At 43.4% G+C, this 20,532-nt stretch overlaps 1 protein-coding gene across 1 annotated transcript in view; it reads right to left on the bottom strand.

Moving 5' to 3' along the window:
• Positions 1-7,114: 7,114 nt before the first annotated feature.
• LOC147449773 (uncharacterized) overlaps positions 7,115-20,532 on the bottom strand; it is a 90,802-nt gene continuing 77,384 nt past the window's right edge. Inside the window, exon 8 of the mRNA XM_086522131.1 lies at positions 7,115-7,786. Coding sequence (XP_086378257.1) covers positions 7,433-7,786 — 354 coding nt within the window. The 3' untranslated portion in view covers positions 7,115-7,432. The remainder of the gene's footprint in view (positions 7,787-20,532) is intronic.

Below are 20,532 nucleotides of genomic sequence, written 5' to 3'. Positions count from 1 at the left end.
ATGTTGATGGCTTTGAAACAAAATGCAATGGTTGAGGGTGGATTATATGTGAATCCCATGATAACTATGGGCACATGAGCTCACCCAAGGTTGAAAGAATCTTGGCTACTGAGAGGGGCCCATTAACACTAGATTTGTATTCGGGGACTCAAGTGTCTTGAGACACTAAAGTGTCATGTTTCTCCACCAACTTGTCATAATTATTTGGTGAAGCTAGAAAAAATGATTAAAGGTCACATTCATACCTTAGGTCAGTTATGAGGTGAAGAACATAGCCAGATTTTAATTTGTCAAAATGAATACCCGATTAAGATTATGGTGATAAGTTTTAAGATGAAAAAGTCATAAACATTTAGTGCAGTTTTAATAAAATTTCCATAAATTGAATACAACTTCTCATAAAGATAGGAATTTGCACCGATTTCAAGGTGTATGGATAGGAAAAAACTTATTATGGCAAGAAATCAAGCTTCATATCGTAGTTATGAAATTAGATTTTGTTATTATTAAAAATCCAAATCTTGAAAACACTCACAAAGAGGAAAATGTTGGTCTTTCAAGGCCTCTTTCATCAACATGATGATGTTACGGGGCAAAAGTTAAGGTCTATACTATTTCTATAGTCCACTACCCATCAACTAAGCATTTTCTAAGGTTTCAATCTCAGAGGTATGTTGTACTTTAAGGTCATTTTAAAAAAAAATAGTGTATAATTTCTTGCAAAAAGAACATTGCTATGAAAAATTAATGGAAGTGTGTATATAAATTTCCCAATTGTATCCATATGATGTATTTGTATAAAAGAAGTGATATGAATGGAAAAATCCAAAAGTGGACTTATTTTTAAGGCTAATCTTTGATAAATAAAATTAAGAATTACAATATGGGCAATTTTTGGGAATGACATAAATCACCAAATGTGGCTTGCATAACCATCAAATGGTATCACCTTAAGTAATGGAGTCATCAATCTAGTATATGTATCATAAGACATTGCAAATTTAGATGAACTAAATGTTTTATGTGGTCGTTACTTGAATTTGTAAATGTTGTGTACTTGATCCACACAACTTTCTATATCTAATTCTAGTCACAAAGAGCTTTTGTTTCACATGACAATTACAAAAATGTCAAACACATATATAAGTAGTTACCATGGATTATTGCATACACCGTCATCATTTTTTTCTTAGACTAGAGTACGAGTTTTAGTGAAACATCAATTATTGTTTTGCATAGGTGAGTGTAGCTACTATTCAGGTTGTGTACAAAAGTGGTGGATTACAATTTTTATGGGTACTTTGGATAACATTTTATAACTTAGAAAAAGTATTTCTTGAAATATTTTCTAGATTTCATGTCCCATTTTATTTAAATTTGTGAGAAAAGGACACTAAAGTGTCCTTTTTGGTACCAAACTAGTGCTAATGGTGCAATGGTCTCCCTCGAATGCAAGATGGATGGTTCCCACTCCCAACCACAAAAATCAAAAGTGAGGTCTCTATAGGGCACCCCTTTATGGCTCTACGTCTTCCTTTCTACTTAGAGAGTAAGGTGATCCCTACATTCCCTTATGTACTAATTGTAGTGTGAGTTTGACAATGTCCAACAACTTCATGTCCAGCTAAAAATAATGAATACAAATCACTCAATTGTTTGAAGTGTCTTCATTTTGGATCATGTTGTCTACCTCTAAAACCACACTCGCTAAGAATGCCCGTGCTTGCACATATCATGCATGCTTCACAATCCCAAGTGGTAGATGACAATAAGCATGCATACTAATAGTGTAGACAATTATTGTAAACAACCAACTATCCATCTTGTATCTACTTTTATAATCATTTGTCCAAAGAGGCTATGTAGAAGTTCAAATTAATCTAATAAAACCTATCCACATTTCCAACTCTTGAGCTGATAAGCAAAAGAAAATTTTCTTTTTAGTCCCTAACTTACCAAAAAAAACTCACCAAAATAGGCTAGTTATGTGAAAATATTTATGACCGACTATCATCTTTGGGCAAGGCTACAAACTAAAACCACTAGGGCTGATCTTTGATACTCCATAATCCTTGAAAATCTTAGTAAGAAAATATGTCACCATGTTATTGCCTTAATTGTCTTCTTGACTTGCAAAAAAATGGGCATAATGGACTAGATAGCTTCATTTTCACTCGATCCTAGTGAAATCCATAATGAAAGTTATCATTATACTCTCCAAAAGTGGTTATGGAGTGCGTAGAGGTTGATAGTATATGAGATTTCTTAGGATGGTATTAAATGCCTAACAACATATTTCTCAATGTCTTCTCTTAGAGTGTGCTAGAAGAAAGAAAATTATAAGACTTTAGTCATACCTAATATACATATATTACCCATTCCCACATCGAAATATTGTGCCTTTTGTAGTCCACATTGCCTGATGTAAAATAATCCATAGAAGAGTGGTTTTCTTATTTGAATAAGCAAAGGCATATACATTTGAGAATGCATACTTCCACTAGTGTTGGTACATTGAGTGCCCCATCTTCTATTCAAACATATCTAGAGACTGGAAACAAGAATTTCTTAATTACTTTTCAGTGAACTCTAGACAATTGTTTCCACAACCATTGTGGCTACCCTAAGGGACTATCCAAATCTAGTTTGGGTATCCTCCATGGTCCTCCTTGCACCTTGAGAAAAAAGATCTTGCCATCAGCAAATTCTTGGTTTGAAAGCTTCATGAGCAAGGATATACTAGGTGGGTTGTATATGGGGATCAGCATTCCAAACCAAGCAGAGTCTTGCATGAGGGACTCAAAGGAAAATTTAAGTGGTGGAATGAGCATTAAAATTATTTTTGATATCCATCCATGAATTGCAGAACATACAAACCAATTTAGAACCTTCAAGGGTGAAGCTATCAAGAGACAACATCAAGTCTCTGACACTAAAATTCCTCCAAGCTCTACATAGAGGGTGGTGAAAGAGAGAGACAGTTTTCTTTATCAACAATGCCTAGTAATCATCAGTAGAGTCAAAGGATCTAAGAGTCCACTTGGCAACCATTTTAAGTGCTAATCTCTCAATATCCAAGATTCACAACCCAACTTTGTCCTTGGGGAGGGTGCATGTTGAGTAGGCTACTTTGAGAATTTTTTCACATGTTCGTTTCCTCCCCAAAGAAATCTTCTGGCAATCGAAATATCTTGTTGCAACTAAGTTTGAGAAGGTTTCCATCAAGCCAAATGATACACTAGAGAGAACATACATAATGATTTAACACAAAATCTCTCGATGCAAGGAATGGATGCATTCCTTCCCATCTATCCATTTTTTTGGAGAAGTTGTTGAGAACCCAATCCAATATTGTTTATAGTGTTAAAGTGATAGTATCTCAAGTGAATGGCCCAGTGTGATCCCCATATTTATTTTGGCTTTATGTATTTATTTTACTTATTTGCCAAGTCTTTTGTAGGGCCATTTACTAAGGGGATACTCCAGGGACCCACTCTAGTAAGTAAGCATCCCCTTGCCCCCATTGTATAATCACTAATTCATTGCGCAAGTCGGTTGGCTCAGCAGTCTCTCTCATGACCAATGCCTAGCCAACCCATTGGGGTCTCTCTCTCTCTCACTCCCCCCATTGCTCTATGCTTCCACATTGTCTACTCTGACATGGTATCAAAGCCTCAGGATCTTCGACCGTGGAAGAGATGGAGAAGGGGAATAGCATAGGACAAGCGGTTCTTGGCGGTTCGGTAGCGTTTCTTCATATAGCATTAGCGTTTTGATATGCCTCAGATATTAAGGCAGCGTTAACTCTCCCCTGTGACAACGTTTGAAAAACATGTCAAGTTTGGTACTATTGGGACAAGGGCGTTTACTGCACGCGGGGGGTGGATCTCTTGGTGTGGAAGTTTGAAACGCCATTACTGGCATCCCCTCCATTGCTCCAAGTTCCCATTGCATTTTGAAATGCTGCACAAGTTGAGCTACCCATCTGTGGAGATTAAAGGCTTTGAAGGCCACAACTAGCCTTGCATTTTGAAAGGCGTCGTAAAGGGGATTTCTCTAGCTTTAAAAATTGCTTTCTGTTTTGAAATGATTTTAAACGGCCAAGATGACAAGGGGCTTAAGGTGATCAGATAAGGACAAGGACAAGGTTTTGTTGGACAAGGACCTCCTTTGTCAATCCCAAGAAACATTGGCCTTAATGATTGCATAGGTGAACCGGCAACAGCTAATGGCTAGGGAAAAAGGATTGAGTAGTACTAAGTTGGCCGCTTCGGCATGTACTAAGTTGTCAAGGAAGCCATCATTTTTTTTTTGGCTCAGGATTGTGAAGTTAAAGGCAAATGCAAGAGCTCACTAGAGGATAGAGGCAAAGGCAAGCTTGATGAGGACAATAAAACTAGCGCTCAGTTAGATGCCTCGGTAACCACGAGATCGGAGACCCATTGTTATAAATGATGCGAGAAGACGTTTTGTTTGGCTTGTGAATGCAAAGCCAAAGGCGAAAGCAAGAACTCACAAGAGGACAAAGGCAAAGGCAAGCTAAACAAAGATTTCGGTGATAAAAATTTTACAGAAAGATCAACATGACACACGTGTTGGCGGCCTCAATGGCCACGACGCAAGATTTCTAGTCAATTGGCGGTTGTTGCAATTGGCTTCAGCCAAGGAGAGGCTTGTGGTAGCAAAGAGGAGCTTCATTTTCCCTTTAAATGATTTGGACACATGTGTTGAAGTTCAACTTATCAGTGTTTGAACCCATGGGTAGGAGTTCAAGGAAAATGCAACCTAACAAGAAACAGGTGCGGCGCATAAAAACATGATGTTCAATGTCTTAATATGTTTCGGCGTGATGTGTTCACAATTCACGACAAGGGATTGTTCGGCGTAGTGTGTTCTACGTTTCAATTTTCTATGAAGCAAATGGTGCTCAAGATGGCATTCTTCTCAAGTAAAAAGATTGGTGGTCGCATAACCAAGGTGTGCCTAGTAGTAGACATACTACTTGGGGTGTCCATGGTAGCTTCTTCGTCTACATATGTCCAGTACCAACTACAAATAAAGTGTTAAAGTTATAGCATCTCAAGTGAATGGCCCAATGTGATCCCAATGTTTATTTTGGCTTTAGGTATTTATTTTACTCATTTGTGAAGTCTTAGGTAGGGCAATTTACTAAAGGGGTGCTTAAGGACCCCAAGCTAGTATTTAAACACTAAATTAGTGATTATGCAACAGGGCCAAGCATTGCCCAACTTGGTTCGTTTAGATCTCTCTCTCTCTCTCTCTCTCTCTCTCTCTCTCTCTCTCTCATGTATTCTCCCCATTGCTCTACGCTTCTACATCATCGACTTTGACATATAGCTAGCTGCTTTTGAACCCATGGGAATACCCAATCATATAAAAATTTTGCCCTGATGACGCATTGCTACCTACACAGATATGGGAGAGAACCCAGAAGATGCTCTGAAACCTCTTTTGTGATGAGTAAAGCTACTTTAACTAGCTCTATGAAAACAAGATGAGCATTCCCAAAAAGAGTATGCATACACCATTAATTAACGTAATTGCATTTGTACCATCATCAAATTGTTCCTTGAACTACTCTTTATCTGATCGTGGAATATTAATTCCTTTCATGTTACCTTTAGTGAGGGCATCTTTGACTAGCCAACCCAGACCATATGAAGCTATAGCAAACAGCAAAGGGGCCAAAGGACATCCTGTCGAGCATACTTTCTGAGAGGTATGGTATTTGTAAGAAGTCGATTAACAACTCTGCCTAAGGCATTAGTAAGCAAGATGTGAACATATTTTATAAATTGCCAAACCAATATCATACATAGACTGAAACAAAAAATCCGATTCCAATCTATCTTAAGCCTTGCCAAGTCACTTTGAAGAAGATGTAGTCCCAGTTGGTAGCCCTGATCAATTCCCTCCCACATTGCTATGATAGCATCCAAAATAAGCCTACCTTTATAAATCCCTTGTGTTCCCTTAAAATAAATGTGTCCATGAATGGGGAGACTCTTCTCACCAAAGATAGAGCAAAAATTTTATACACGAGTCAAACAAGAAATGGGCCACCAATTATCCATCACCTCCCTTATTATCATTCTTCCAGGTGCTCTAAACTCTTTCTTAAGCTTTTGATTTAAACTCATGCAGAGCATCCTGAGAGTCTTTAAAGGTAGTATTACAGCTTTGAAGGGACTATGATGCTTATTGAAAGAGCTTTCAAAGATGCCTTTTATGCATACTCTCAAGGCGAAATAACAGATTTGTTGCCCTGCTTGATGATGTTACCCTACTGATTTAGCCAACATAAATAACATAATTGCAGAAGGGGCTCCTTACCCTCTCCACCTACCACTTGAAGCCTCCCCTTAGGATGAAGCAGATGATGCCTCTGTTTCTGATACTTTAGAACAAGGGGATGATGTGGTTGTTAGCATTTAGCAACTGGAAGATCAGTTTAGAAGGAGCTTGAGAAGGAGCACAAGGTTATAAATGAGAAACTTGCTTTTCTAGAACCTTAAGTGGACAGTCTTGACCTAGGCATAGGAAGAGGCAATGCCTTTACAACATATGACTAAATCTAAGAGGAAGAAGGAAACAACAGATTTGTTTTCTTGCATTTGCCATCTCTCCTCTCCAACGTTTCTGGTTGCAATCTCTACCTCTCTCTAGCGCTTCACTATTTGCTCCCCCTCCCCCTCTGCATTGCACTGTTGGCAGGTGTTGTTGCACCTGAGGCCCGTTCGGTGGGCGGTCGACACATGGAGGATGTTACAGATTTGTCGTCGTAGATTCGAGATCCAATGGCTGCCCGGTCCCAAGAGGAGGTTTGCTCGCAGTATCAAACTTGATCATTCTGATTCACCTTCTCCGTCACAGCTGACATCTAGCAAGCCACCAATTGCTAGTTATCTCTCCGGTTAGAATTCCTAAGAAGTAGATGGCAAAACCGGCTCCCAAGTGCCCTGTGAAACAGACAGCCTTTAAGACATCTCTTCTTCCACTGTCATTGTCATAACATGACAACCACCCGCAAGATACAACTGTAACGATCAAACTGGCGTATTGAGCTAAATGAGGCATTCCAATCTTGTCAAAATAAGCTGACCAACCAATCTGTTGCCCGTTATCAAAGCTGTTTGACCAAAAAATGACAGTTCAAAAAGGATAACCCCACATAACCTAATTTTATGCTCATCTCTTGTAGAGTCTAGTCACTCCATTCCCAATTCTACATTTTTGGCACTATCCTTGAAATTGTTGCTATTCACAAATTGCTTCAGACTGGAGACAAAATGCTTGTTAAAAAACTATATACTGAAGCTCATCTCATTATTTACATTTGGCACAAACATATACAAGAAAACCGAGACTCCAAGCCCTGTGAGACGAAAACTATGACCGGAAACTTGTGACATCAGCTACTATTCCAAACCTCTCTGAGCAGCATAAACCTGCGGTTCTCACCGCCATCCTTGGGGGAGTTAATGGCGCCCCCTTTGCCATTATCCCTGCGATTATACCGACTAGATCCCATTGTATTGTCCCAGAGCCAAGAGATGGGTGATTCCAGTTCATCAATCTCATCATCACTTGTGTGACCTTTCCTTAGAATTGAAGAGGTGGTTCTGTTCAAACGATTGTTGGTGCTAACATCCCCTATCCAGTGTCTGACCATGTTTGACTGAGGAGGATTGTAGACAATCGAGGGTGAAAAGGCCATCCGGAATGTAGTAACACTATCATCCATGTCCTCCTGTTCTGCAGCCACCTGATTCAAAGAACAAGGTATTGCAATGAGCAACAAGATAAACTTTTACTTATATAGCTCATTCCATGATGCCATTAATCAAGAAAAAACTGCAACAGTGGTTCAGCAGAATTTTGTTCATTGATCATAAGAAAAGGTTAGTTTGATGGTATTCAATCTGCTCAAAAAAGTGACCGCACAACTCCACTATCATCCAAGGCTATCTTTTGAAGGTTTGATGATGAAAAGGATCTGAAGGAGTTATAGGGAGAAGTCCCAGATGTAACTTGCTTTCCACTAGGAATAGAAGCTTGACGGCACTAATTGTTAGCATATGGAAATTTGCGATGGAGGTGAGCTCATCAAGATGGTTCGGGAAGATAAGGTAATAGTCAGCAATACAGCCTCCATGGATAATGAAAGACCGAGTACGTACAGAAAACATGGGCCTGGCGTTGTTAGAATGCGAGGATAAAATCATTCATCTTCTTGAACTACGCACAAGTTGAGGGGTGTTTTGGGAAATTTTAAAATTTCAGGGGTCCTTACCTCATCTATACGATGGCAAGAGGAGACTTGCTTGCTTAACATGTCATCATGTAGGAAGCAAGGGGGCACCTTACAAGCACCTGAATCAAGTTTTGGCTGATTCAAGGGCTGGTTTTTGCAGGTTTATACAGCTACAAAGCTCTCCCAAGTCATGCTACAGGTGTTGGTACTGCCTCCACACCCCTGTTTTATGCTTTTCAGCTCGCGTTACCCATCCGTCTATATGGGTTCTTGCATTTGTGATGTACAGTGATGTGAGTGATGTTTATGTATTTGAATTACTGTGGAAACCAGCAAACACAGGGTTGATGCATTGTTTTGCACACATCTCAGTTTTCATTGTGCAGAGAATGGCACGGAAGGGAATTCCGCACCTCCCTATATAATTTTCTCCGTGATTGCACACTGTCAAGTCGTCAAATTGGGAGCTGATTTTTTGCTACATTTGTAGGGTTTGGTGATATGAACCGAGACAAGATAGAGAGAGACATCATTGTGGTATACCGGCCGCTAGATCTCCTACAGGAGTGATATGGAATTTTCAGGTGAGAGCCTACCGTCAATTTTCGAAGAGGGAATTGCCAGGGAATCTTTGGTGCATTTTCAAATCATCCTATAATTTAGCGGCTCTCTGTTATCATAGTTTGCTACTAGTAAAACAACAAAGAAATATGGAAAGGGACACCAATCTTTAGGAACAATCTGTTGTCATTTTCTCTCTTTCACTCTATTGGTGACGTGTTGGATTCCATTCATAGGTGAAGGTCACTCAAACTTTGCACCAAAAAGCTGCATGAAAATCTAGACAAAAAGAATTGATTCCAATTTGTATTTTACCGTCCTTCGATGATCCCATAGGCCAATTTCATTGTTCCTTCACTGGGATATACATCACTTTTTCCTTCAAGAGTGAGCCTTGATCAGTTGTGTGTGAAGAGTCAAGACACAAAGTATAGGTGCTTATTTTTTATCACTCTGGTGTCTTGGAATCCAAATACAGGGCAACGAAGAAAAGGCTCCTTCAATTTTAGCAAGATTGAAACGTTACAATGTGCAAATAACGCATGTAAAAGACAAGGTAGCTGACATTATGAGACTACCTACTAGGTACAATGCTATAAAGCCAGGGCAACAAAACAGCTTAAAATCTGCTATTAGTGTTTGCAACTACGGGAAGGAGTTTCTTTTAGCCCCCAAAGCAACCCACATGACCTTGTAATGAGGATGCCAACTTGCCACAAGATAGAGAAGCCAAGTAAACATGTAGATAGGAATGCGGGTAAAAAAAGCATGTCTTTGGGGAAACTTTGCTAGCTTTTCGGTGTTATGGGCCATGGCTGAGAAAAGAGAACCATTGTGAGGACGAAGAACAGACACACATGGCAAGCACTACGTGCATAGAGTTGATGTGCTCAAGTATCTTCCTCAAGAACATAAATGCATCACAAGCTACTCATATGCGTAATCAACAAGAGGAGGACATTGTTTAGGGCAAGACTGTGTTGTAACAAGCTTGGACACTCCAAGCGAGAAATCAATAGCAACACACGAACAGAAACTTCAAAATCATTGGACTTCACGAGAGAGAGAGAGAGAGAGAGAGAGAGAGAGAGAGAGAGAGAGAGAGAGAGAGAGAGAGAAATGAAATGAAATGAAATGATATATTAACGTCTTCAAAAGGCCAAAATGACCTATGAGACCATCAGATACAAAGTGGTGAATCTAATACAATGTCTGAAGTACAAGTACAAAAAGTACTGGTGTAAAATGTGAAAAATGAAAAATGAAGTGTGAAATGTGAAATGTGAAATGTAGAATAGGCCCTCAATGACACTCTGGGTGTCGTGCTAGAATGCCTCTGATCCTCTGTTGGAGTCTCCGTCGATGAAGTGTGCTCCTGTGTCTCGGTCGTGGTCGTCTCGATCTCCCGAGCTCAGTCGCCTTGTCAATGAGGGTGCCTCTGGTATGAATGTGGGTACAACTCTGTGCTGGTGTTGGTCTCCTAGCTCCCTCGATCCAAAGAAATTTGTGATCTGTCTTTGTGACTGTCGTACTCCATGTCTCCTCAGCAGACTATCTCTATGTCGATGTAGCTCAAGTAGATATAAGCCAAGGCATCTCTGATCCTGATACCTCATGACTCTATCTAGGGGTCCAAAACCCTCCCTAAATAAGCAATGGAAGCGCCCTCGTATCTCAAAATACACAGTGCAATGGCATATGTGAGGATGTGCGAATCTGACCAATAGCACATCGCAGACCATGAGACAAATGAGTGTCCATGTAGCTCGGACAAATCACAAACCCATCTCCCGAAAGTTGGAGAAGATGCTCTTTGTAGAAAGCCATCTTCGTGCCCAACTCCTACATCGGCTCTACCTGCGACACGGCACTACTAGAGAGAGAGAGAGAGAGAGAGAGAGAGAGAGAGAGAGAGAGAGAGACGGCACGGCGGAGTTCCGCGCCAGAAGCACTCGCCCCAAAGACCGGCGCCCCTTTCGGTATTTCTTTATTATTGCTCACATCAAGGTACAACTCCTGAGGGCCCTCTACTCTCAGACACTACGTCCAGATGCTCTGCAAAGTAAGGCCCCAGGGGCTCTTATAAACAATACAAGGGATGCCCAAAAGCACAACGCCCAAAAAGCATCAAATTCAAAATCACTTTAACCCAAAAGCATCTGCTCTCACAAGCCAGCCCTGGACTCTCCAAAAACAGCCAACACAAATCCGTACAGCCTGCCATGTGGCACCAACAACGCAAAACACAGAAATCCATATGGCCGGTGCTTCATAAGTTCTTTCAGTTGGTCGGTTCAGTCTCTCTTGTCCACTCGGCCATTTCTCTTCCGGTAGGGCATGCCATGTCATCAGTTTGTGACATTCCCCCTCTTGAAAGAATTGTAATCGTGCTCGATTATGCCTGTAAAAACAGCCAAAGGACAGAGACTTTCTTCAATTGACATTGACTATGTACTCCTGCACCAAACTCCACCAATCCAGCACTTCTACAAAGACATCAACAACTGATCAATCACATTTTTGTCGAGGGTCTCGGATTCAAATCCTGATCATTGTAACCATTTAGCAATCACATCCATACCATATTGATCTTTTCACGGATGTCTTGATCTACTAAGTCTTGTTACTATCTTAGATGCATATCTTTTCATTTCACATTTCAATCAAGCAAACCATGCCCATGACCATCCCCACAAGACAGTACATACACATAGCATACAGGTCACAAATCACACACTTCGTTCACACTGAACGCCGTGTTTCAATCATTCAATCTAGCCATCTCATTCCGTCTAGAACTCCTGAGGCACCTAGATCACTATGCAGCCATCTCATCATTCCTAAACTCGTGATGAACTCACACCAGTATCCAATCTCATCCAGATAGACATCTTGATGCATTAGAATCTCATTCTGTTCACATTCAGTCCTCATTCACTTAGCCATCACATCCAGATCTGTAACAGACTTGGGACACCCCAAGTCGGGAATCGTGCCACGACACACAAGAAAATACTTAAAAATCCACTCAATAGAGTTTATCACAATTCAAAGAAATGACACGTCCCGGTGTAGTTCCGTGCCCAGAGGTATTGGCCCCAAAGTCTGGCGCCTCTTTCGGTATTTATTTTTATATTAATAATTGAGCAAAGTACAAATTCCGCGGGTCCTCTTTGTTCAGTGCTCCCAGGCAAATCTCACGGAAAAGAGAGGCCTTAGTTACAATTTATAGGCCCATGGCCTTCTGAACGCAATATATGAAAAGCTTCAGGTCTCAAAAGCATCTGGTCCAAAAGCTAGCGTTGCCCAACAGCTTCTGTAAATCGCGGAAATCCATACACATTGCCACGTTAACAACCAACGCGTTTTGTGGACGTCCATACACTCTACCACGTCAGCAATTTTTACGCATTCTGTTTCTTTTGGCATTATTTTTTAATGCCTTGTGTCCCGTGGGCCCCATCGGAAGGGACCCCACAAGTTGGAACACCTTATAATCTTTTAACTCTGTCAATTTCTGGGGGGGGGACATGCCACGTCATCACTTTGTGGCATACCGGCCCCCCCCCCCTCCCCCCCTTCCTAAAAGAATTGTAATTTCCCTCGATTACGCCTGCAAAATCAAACATAAGCCAAAAACCAGTTCAGTAGACACTGACTCTAAGTACCGACGCACTAAACGACACAAATCCAGCACTTGCACAAAGACGACAGTCACTAAACATTCAATCCAATCACATAAAGTCCATCGAGATCTCGGACCATGATCTATTGGCAACGAGTTTAGCAATCGCATCTAGATCTATCCTAGATCTCACTGATGTCCAGATTGACTAATTCTTATTGCTATCATGTCCATCTCATCTGGAATCACAAGACCAAAATGGTGCAGTCATTTCGTCTTCCATGTATCATGCAATTTCAGTCTGAAGGATACATCATTTATCTTCTCTTGAAACTGGAAAAGGCCACAATATCACATACTTAGCTCTGGAAAAAGCCGCTTCTTTCCCTTTCGTTTCCTCAGGCGTGCCTTCTCAAACCGTAAGAGCACCCAATCATCTTCCTTCAACTGCAATTCGCGTTGATGTTTATCGACAGCCTTCTTATGCCAAGCTTGAGATTTTTCAAAGAGCCTCGTGCGCCTTGGCAAAAGGAGTGTCTATATCTCTCGTATATTGATCCGCTTCAAAAATCTTGTCTTTGGGGCTTAGAAATGGAGGAACCTTCTTAGCACCCTCGATTACTTCAAATGGCACCTTCCCCGTCGATGAATGAAATGTGTTGTTGTAGGCAAACTCCACCAACGGCAAGTACTTTTCCCATTGAGTCTTCTGATCGAAATGTAAGACTTCAATAAATCCAAAACCACTGAATTGGCTATTTCAAACTGCCCGTTTGTCTATGGGTGCAAAGAGGACAAAAACTACAACCGTTGGCCAATGTTCTCCCAGATTGCCTCCAAAACAAACTAGTGAATCGGGGGTCTCTATCCGAGACTTTCGACTCACGCATGTCATATTGATATAACCGAAAAATATGTGAAACAAACGGTCTCAACAAACGGTCTCGCCAAATGATCAGGCTTAACCATCTTCTTTATCAGAATGAAGTGGGCCTGTTTACTGAATCTGTCGATGACTCTCCAAATGCCATCATGCCCACTGTGAGTCTTGGGAAGATCAACAAAAAAATCCATGGCAATGCTTTCCCAAGGACAGGAGGGTATGGGTAAAGGCTGTAGAAGTCCTGGTGCCTTATGCCTGTCAAACTTGACCTTTTGGCATACCAAACAACTGCAAACAAACTCGTCCATGTGCTTTTTGAGTCTCGGCCACTCAGACTAATGCTCAACACCCTTCAAGGTGGTATCAATACCGCGGTGGCCCAAAAAAGGTGGACAATGGCACTCTATCAAAAGCTTTTCCCTAGAAGGTTGTGTAACACGCAACATCGTTTTCCGCAATTTTTATATTAATAATTGAGAAATGTACAAATTCCACGGGTCCTCTCAGCTCAGTGCTCCAAGGCAAATATGAGGGAAAAGAGAGACCCTAGTTACAATTTATAGGCCCATGGCCTTCTAAAAGCAATAAATGTCACAACCTGGTGACCTGGCATGCCCGGATACACCCACAATGGCTAGACAAGCCCGGAGAAACACGAGAGCAGGCTGACGTGGCAGATTTTCGAAATTCACGCTAAAAGTGCTTACGTGGCAGCACCGTACGGAAGTTCCGTGATTTGCGGCGCAAAAAGCGGCCAACTGTACGGAATTTTTGCTTTAGCGCTAGCTGAATTGCGTGGGCTGAAATTGGCAGCTTTTGGGGCTCAATTGCTTTACTTTTCAAGGCTTTTCACTGATTGCTTTTGGGGCTCTACTTCTGGGGCATCCCTTGTAACCTATAAGTTAGTGGGCAGGGCCTCACTTCTCAGAGCATCTGGACGCAGAGTCTGAGAATGAGAACCCTCCCACTCTCTTGTACTTTGAACACAGTTTAATACAAAAAGAAATACCCAAAGGGGCGCCAGTCTTTGGGGCCAATATCTCTAGGCACGGAACTCCACCGGCCGTGTCGAATCAAGTGTGAATTGTGAACTGTTTTGAAGTGAATCTCTGTTGTGTCGTGGTAGAATCTTGACTTGGAGTGTCCAAATTTGTTACACTAGAATCAGAGCGCGGCCGATTTCTCTTCTATCGAGAAATCCGATCCTTTTTCTCGCGACACTTATGGATTCCAACAACGAACAATCGACTTCCTCTGCATCTGGGGATGCGAAAAGAGATCATGAAGAAGATTCTCACGAAGAGTACGGCCCACCTCGGCCTACTCAAGCGGAGATTGAAGAGATGGAACGTCGACAATTGGTTGACGACGTGACAAAGATGATGATCAACCTTGCGAAGGATCCGAAATTTGCAAAATTTTTGACTCAGACATCCTTCGACGAGGTGCACACCCAGTGGCAGAAGGCCACAGAGCCACCCCTCAAACCGGCACTCAAGAGACCTCCTACTCCGAGGATGTTTACAGAGCAAGAATTGGAAGAGGTGGTTGATACACGGATTACTCAGCTTTTTGACGCAAACAACAAATCCAAAAAGCACGACAAAAAGCAGAAGAAAGGAACTGACTTCCCGGGTTATTTGGGTCGTCAATCTACTTTTGCCTGGGCAAGAAAGCAAAAGAAGCGTGTCCGATTTGAAAAAGTATCCAGTTCCTCTTCTTCTGCTTCTTCTTCTTCTGACTCTTCTTCTAGCTCTTCTGAGTCGAGCGAAGAAGACAGGAAAGGGGAAAAGCGAAGCAAAAAGCAAAGCTTCGAAAAGGGCAAGAAAAAGGCAAAGAAGCCTAAGTTTCCCTCCGTTTCTGACAGTTCTACAAAGGACTCGTCTTCAGATAGTTCGGACTCCGACGATCACAGATTTTACGCAAAGAAGAAGCATTTCTATAAAGCATTGCAATCAATATGACTTCCTCAAAGATAAAAGCAAGAAAGTTCGAGAATTTAAAGAAGGTGGACAGTAGATTTAAGTTTGACGCTTTGTTTGGATTCTGAGATGCTTCGAGGGCTTTGGCATTCATACAGCAGTTTGATATAGCTTTCTCTAGAGGGCATTACTCGGAGCACTCCAAGATTCGGAGGGCTACCTCTTTCTTCAAGGGAAATGCTCGAACATGGTGGTCCACTCTTCTATTGAACAAGAAAGCGCCAGTTAAATGGCTGAAATTTAAAAGGGTTTTTATTTCTTTTTGACTGACTCGGGAGTACGAACAAGATATACGAACTACTTGGAATCATCTTCGGATGGCCAAGTGTAACAAACTTGGACACTCCAAGTCAAGAATCAACCGCGACAGCACCAAATAACCACTTCAAAACAATTCACAGATCACAATAGATTTGCACTGGCCCGGCGGAGTTCCGTGCCTAGAGATATTGGCCCCAAAGACTGGCGCCCCTTTCGGTATTTCTTTTTGTATTAATCAATCATCAAAGTACAAGAGAGCGGTTAGGGTTTCACTCTCAGACTCTGCGTCCAGATGCTCTGAGAAGTGAGGCCCTCACCACTAATTTAAAGGTTACAAGGGATGCCCAAAAGCAGAGCCCCAAAAGCTTTTAAAATCAAAAGCATCAGTTCTCTCTCTCTCTTAGAGAGTCTTTTCTCTTTTTTTTTTATAAAAAAAAGCAAAAGCAAAATTCGCGTCGCTCATCATTTTCCAAAAAAAAAAAAAAAAAAAAATTAATAATCCGCCTCCGCGATTTCTGGAATTTAGGGTTTTTGGCAAAAATTAGGGTTTGCAGGAATTTTAGGGTTTCTGGCAGAAATTAGGGTTTCTGCTGTCCGCCACGTCATCACTTTGTGACACCAAGCCAGATTCTTTGGATGCATATTGCGAGAGATTTTGGAGCTCTTTTCTACCAGCTTCTTCATTCAAGAAGATCTCGTTTAAAGAACAAGTTGAGCGGTTTTGCTGTAGACTTTTTATGGAGATCCGAGATCACTGCTTAGAACAAAAGTCAGATTCTATTCAAGAACTCATTGGTCATGCGAAACAAGGTTTTGCCATACATTCAGGCAATCTGACTTACCCCACATATGAGATCAAGGCTCAGAGAACCAAACAGACTTCTAATAATGAAAGTAGAAAGAAGAAGAGCCCCCAACAAAAGAAAGATAAGGATGCACGACCCCAGCTCACTCTTCGGCAGAGAGCCAACTACATCAAAGAGGGGAAGTGTTTTGGATGCGGGGAACATGGGCACATCTCCGCGAAGTGCCCTAAAAAGGCACAGAAAGAACAAGATGAAGAAAGGCCAAAGAGTTCGAAAGTAGCTGAGGAACGTGGACGAAAGGCAAGATGAAAGCAGGACTGGTTCCAGATTGCATGGGTGCTGACCCAAGCACGATTGATGAAAGTACAGAACTTTGCCGAGCTTGGGGCAAAGTGAAAGATCAAGAAGCCCTGATTTCTTTGATGGAGGAGCCAAAGCCAACTTCATTTCACCTGAAATGGCGGCATGGCTCGAGATTACACCCGATCGGATGGGACCACAAGCAGAGGCAGTTCTAGCAGCACCCGGCAGGGACGTGGCCATTACACCTGTCATTGGCAAACTTCGGTTGCATTGTCGGGGGTATTTGGGGCACGAGGACTTCTACATAATGCCCTTGAAGGTTGTGATGTCCTCCTAGGAGTCCCTTGGTACCATAAGAACAATCCCGTGGTCAATTATCAGGCGAAGAAAGCGACATTGACTACTGAAAAGGGCCGAAACATTGTACTTGATGTGAAACTTAAGGGCGAGTCTGTCCCTATTGTATCGGCTTCGGCCGTTTCGAAATTAAAGGAGAATGATTGGGTGCTCTTACTTTTTGAGAAGGTACGGCTGAGAAAGAAAAAGGGAAAGGAGCAGCTTTTTCCAAAGTTTAGCATGAGATACTATGGACCTTTCCAGATAATAAAAAAAGATAAATGATGTCTCCTATAGACTGAAGCTGCCCGATACTTGGAGAATTCACAATGCTTTTCATGTGAGTCTCTTGAAGCCTTTTAAAGGCTATGTGCCCGATGATGGGGAGCCAGATGAGCAACCTGAAGTGGAGGAAAGCGAGGAGATACTCGTTCCAGAACAGATATTGGCACATAAAGATAGAAAGATAAAAGGGAAAGCGATAAGGCGATTCTTGGTTAAATTCAAGAACTATCCCGCATTGGATGTGAAGTGGATGGAGGACCTGGCAGCTACTCCTCAGATTGTGAACCTTTACCTTGAAACATTCGGTTTAGCATAGTCTACTCCGATAGAACCCCGATTTCAACATCGGTGGAATTTCGTGTAGCGGGCTTGCACAAGAGGAGAGTCACTCCGCTCCTTTGTCAACAGATTGCCTCGATTTTTGTTAATAGAGTCACTGATGTCCCTATTGGGTATCAGGGATATTGTGGGTTGACAGTATTCTGTTGTAATGACTTTAAGATTTGAAATTCCCGATAATATGATACTGATTTGTACTTGACTTGTTTAAGTGCAGAAATTGATAAACGAAATGCTGCAGCATTTCGGTCTGATAAATCTCTATAGACATGATTGCAATAAGGATTAATTAATCGGGCATCTGTGAGGTCCCGACTGGATCTAGATGCGATTGCTAAATACGTTGCCGATTAATCATGGTCTGAGATTGGAATGATTTTTTGATGTGATTTGTCATGTGATGTCCTATGATGTCAAGTGATGTCTTGTGATGTGACTGTCGATTGGTACACATGCTAGATGTGTTGTTCCTGGTGCGTCGGTACAAGGCATCGTTGAAGCTCCTGATGTAGTCGGCCCCTCTGGTGCTGAAACTGGGGCCCACCAAATCCCTACACGTTCCATGAGACGATCCTCATGGAGAGCGACAGAGAACTGATGTTGCATCAGCAGCTAACCGTGCTATCTTCGAGGCTCGCTTGGATGGGGAATAATAGACATCCGAACGTCCCCGAGATAGGCGTGACTGCAAAGAGTGTCTAGCCCAAGCCCAAGAAGAACGAGCCGTGCATAAGGCAACCTCCTTTGTCCAGGAGTCCTCATGTATGTGTACATAGCATGGTGGGCTTTGCGTGTCAGCAAAGAAGTGAACCACAATGTGTCTACATCCTGTCAAGTCTGGAGGTGCCACTGAGAACGTGGCCAACGGCCACAGAGTCTGAACCAAGTCTGTAACCCTTGGGTCTCTCATGTGATGAGAGAACTCGAGGACATGTGCCTGCATCCACTCCAACACTGAGTCCAAAGTCCACTCAGGCTGGTCCCTGCCACATAGGGGAAAAGAGAAGCCAACCGCTGAGTCCAAGGCCTCATCCCTCTAGCTGCAAGGGACAGTAGATGAACTCTAAAGCAAGCTGCCTCAAAGTCTGGTGAAGGGTTTCCGAGAAACCTGTAAGCTGCCTCAAAGTCTGGTGAAGGGTTGCCGAGAAACGTGTAAAGTCGTAGGCAAAGAAATCCCAACAATGACAAATGTCGAAGCTCATCAGTCCACGAGGAACTGTTGCAAAGGGAGACGTCAGCACCAGAAGGGGGGTTCGCAAGAAAGGATGTTCCTCTCTCGCCAAGCAACTAGTGGCAAAAACGCTGCCAAGAGATCTCCTAGTAGCCGAGGATGGACACGTCCCCTAGGTTGCCTACGGGGAAGGAACGGGAGGAGATGTGGAAGCAGAGGGGCTAGCAGGAGGAGGAGGAGAGGGGGGGCGGGGAGCGGCAAAGGGAGGAGAGCGAGGTGGGGAAGCGGAGAAAGGAGGGAGGGGGGGGGGGGGGGGGGGGGGGGAGGTGAGGCTGAGGTGGAGCAGGGGACCTCGTCTTGCTGAAGAGGGTCGAAACACTTCCCTGTGGGAACCCAATGCTGCTGGATTGGAGCCTTGGGACCACTCTGAGTGTCAGGCTTGCGTGGTGGCCCCTGTCGACACCGACCACGAACCTGCTACCAACCCTCCTCCGCTTGAGCCTCGAGCTCGGAGGGTGGCTCTACCTGCGTACCCTGTAACTCTGTCTGCTGTTGTTGGCCAGCCCTTGAAGGCTGGGGTTGAGCCTGAGGTGTAGGTCAGGTCTCCTCCGTGGACAGGACTTCGCAAGATGGCCCATATGACGACAAATAAAACACTGATTCGGGAGGCCCGAATACTCCACGCTTGGACGGAACCAACCTCCACTCACCCAAGGTAGTAGGATGACCTTCAGGAGAGTGTGGGTGTCCCAAACCAGAACCCGTATTATGGGTATGCCGGCCGCCTTGACAGCTACAGAGCTATGAGCCTTACCTGGAAAGGAGCAGAAGGTACTCCCTCCGCAAGCCGGGGAATTAGAATGAGATGGGCAGGTCTGCCTCCTCAACAAGAACGTCGGTAGCTCGGTCGAAACCATGGCACCATTGTCGAAAGTGTGCCCGAACTGCTCGGACGGCCAGGGACTCATCACAATGACCTTGGACACCATCTCGAGAGTCTCAAACTCTATCAAGTAGTAGCCACGCCCGAGAAACTGAACATCGAGAACCTTGCCCACCACTGCTAAAAGGCGGGCCTGAAGGAGATCATGCCCCTCTCCTCTGCTAGGTCGGGTGCCAATGATCTTACAGATGACGGAAGTCGCTTGGAGGCACTCCACCTCTGCGGCTAGGCTCGCTTGCTCTGTCTGCGAGAGAGCAAGTCGGATGGTGGGCTCTGCAGGGTCGGGCGAGGGGACTTCTGGAGAGTCCCTCTAGGGCGGAGCATGAGCCTCCATCTGTGTCTACTACTGTGAGGGGGGCGAAAAACCAGAACCAGATGACTTCCACGAGCTTCGACTGCGAAGGACAAGCCTTCAAGGTCGAGGCGTAAGGAAAAAACCCGACGGCCCGACGGGGGGGATGCGCGAGGGAGAAGCTCGATGGGGGAGCTGAGACAATGAGCGGGGGGGGAAGAGGTTGGCGAGTGGAGGCAGAGGAGCGAGCGGAGGGGCTCCCAAGTGAGGGCGGCAGAGCAAGTGGGGGAGGCGAGCTGCACGCAGGAGCATGCAACAGCAGCGCGAGGGCGAGGAGAGGAAGTTCAGCGATGGCGGGGGGGAAGGGGGGGTCAGCAGTAGCATTAAGTTTCTTCTGGCATTATTTTTAAATGCCTTGTGTCTCCTGGGCCCCAATCGGAAGAGACCCCATAAGTTGGAACAACTTATAA

The sequence above is a fragment of the Adiantum capillus-veneris genome, chromosome 10 (assembly GCF_014529385.1).
Source record: "Adiantum capillus-veneris isolate H3 chromosome 10, ASM1452938v2, whole genome shotgun sequence".
Lineage (NCBI taxonomy): Eukaryota > Viridiplantae > Streptophyta > Polypodiopsida > Polypodiales > Pteridaceae > Adiantum > Adiantum capillus-veneris.
Note: the sequence above shows the minus strand (reverse complement) of the source record. Positions and strands in the feature narration are given on the sequence as shown.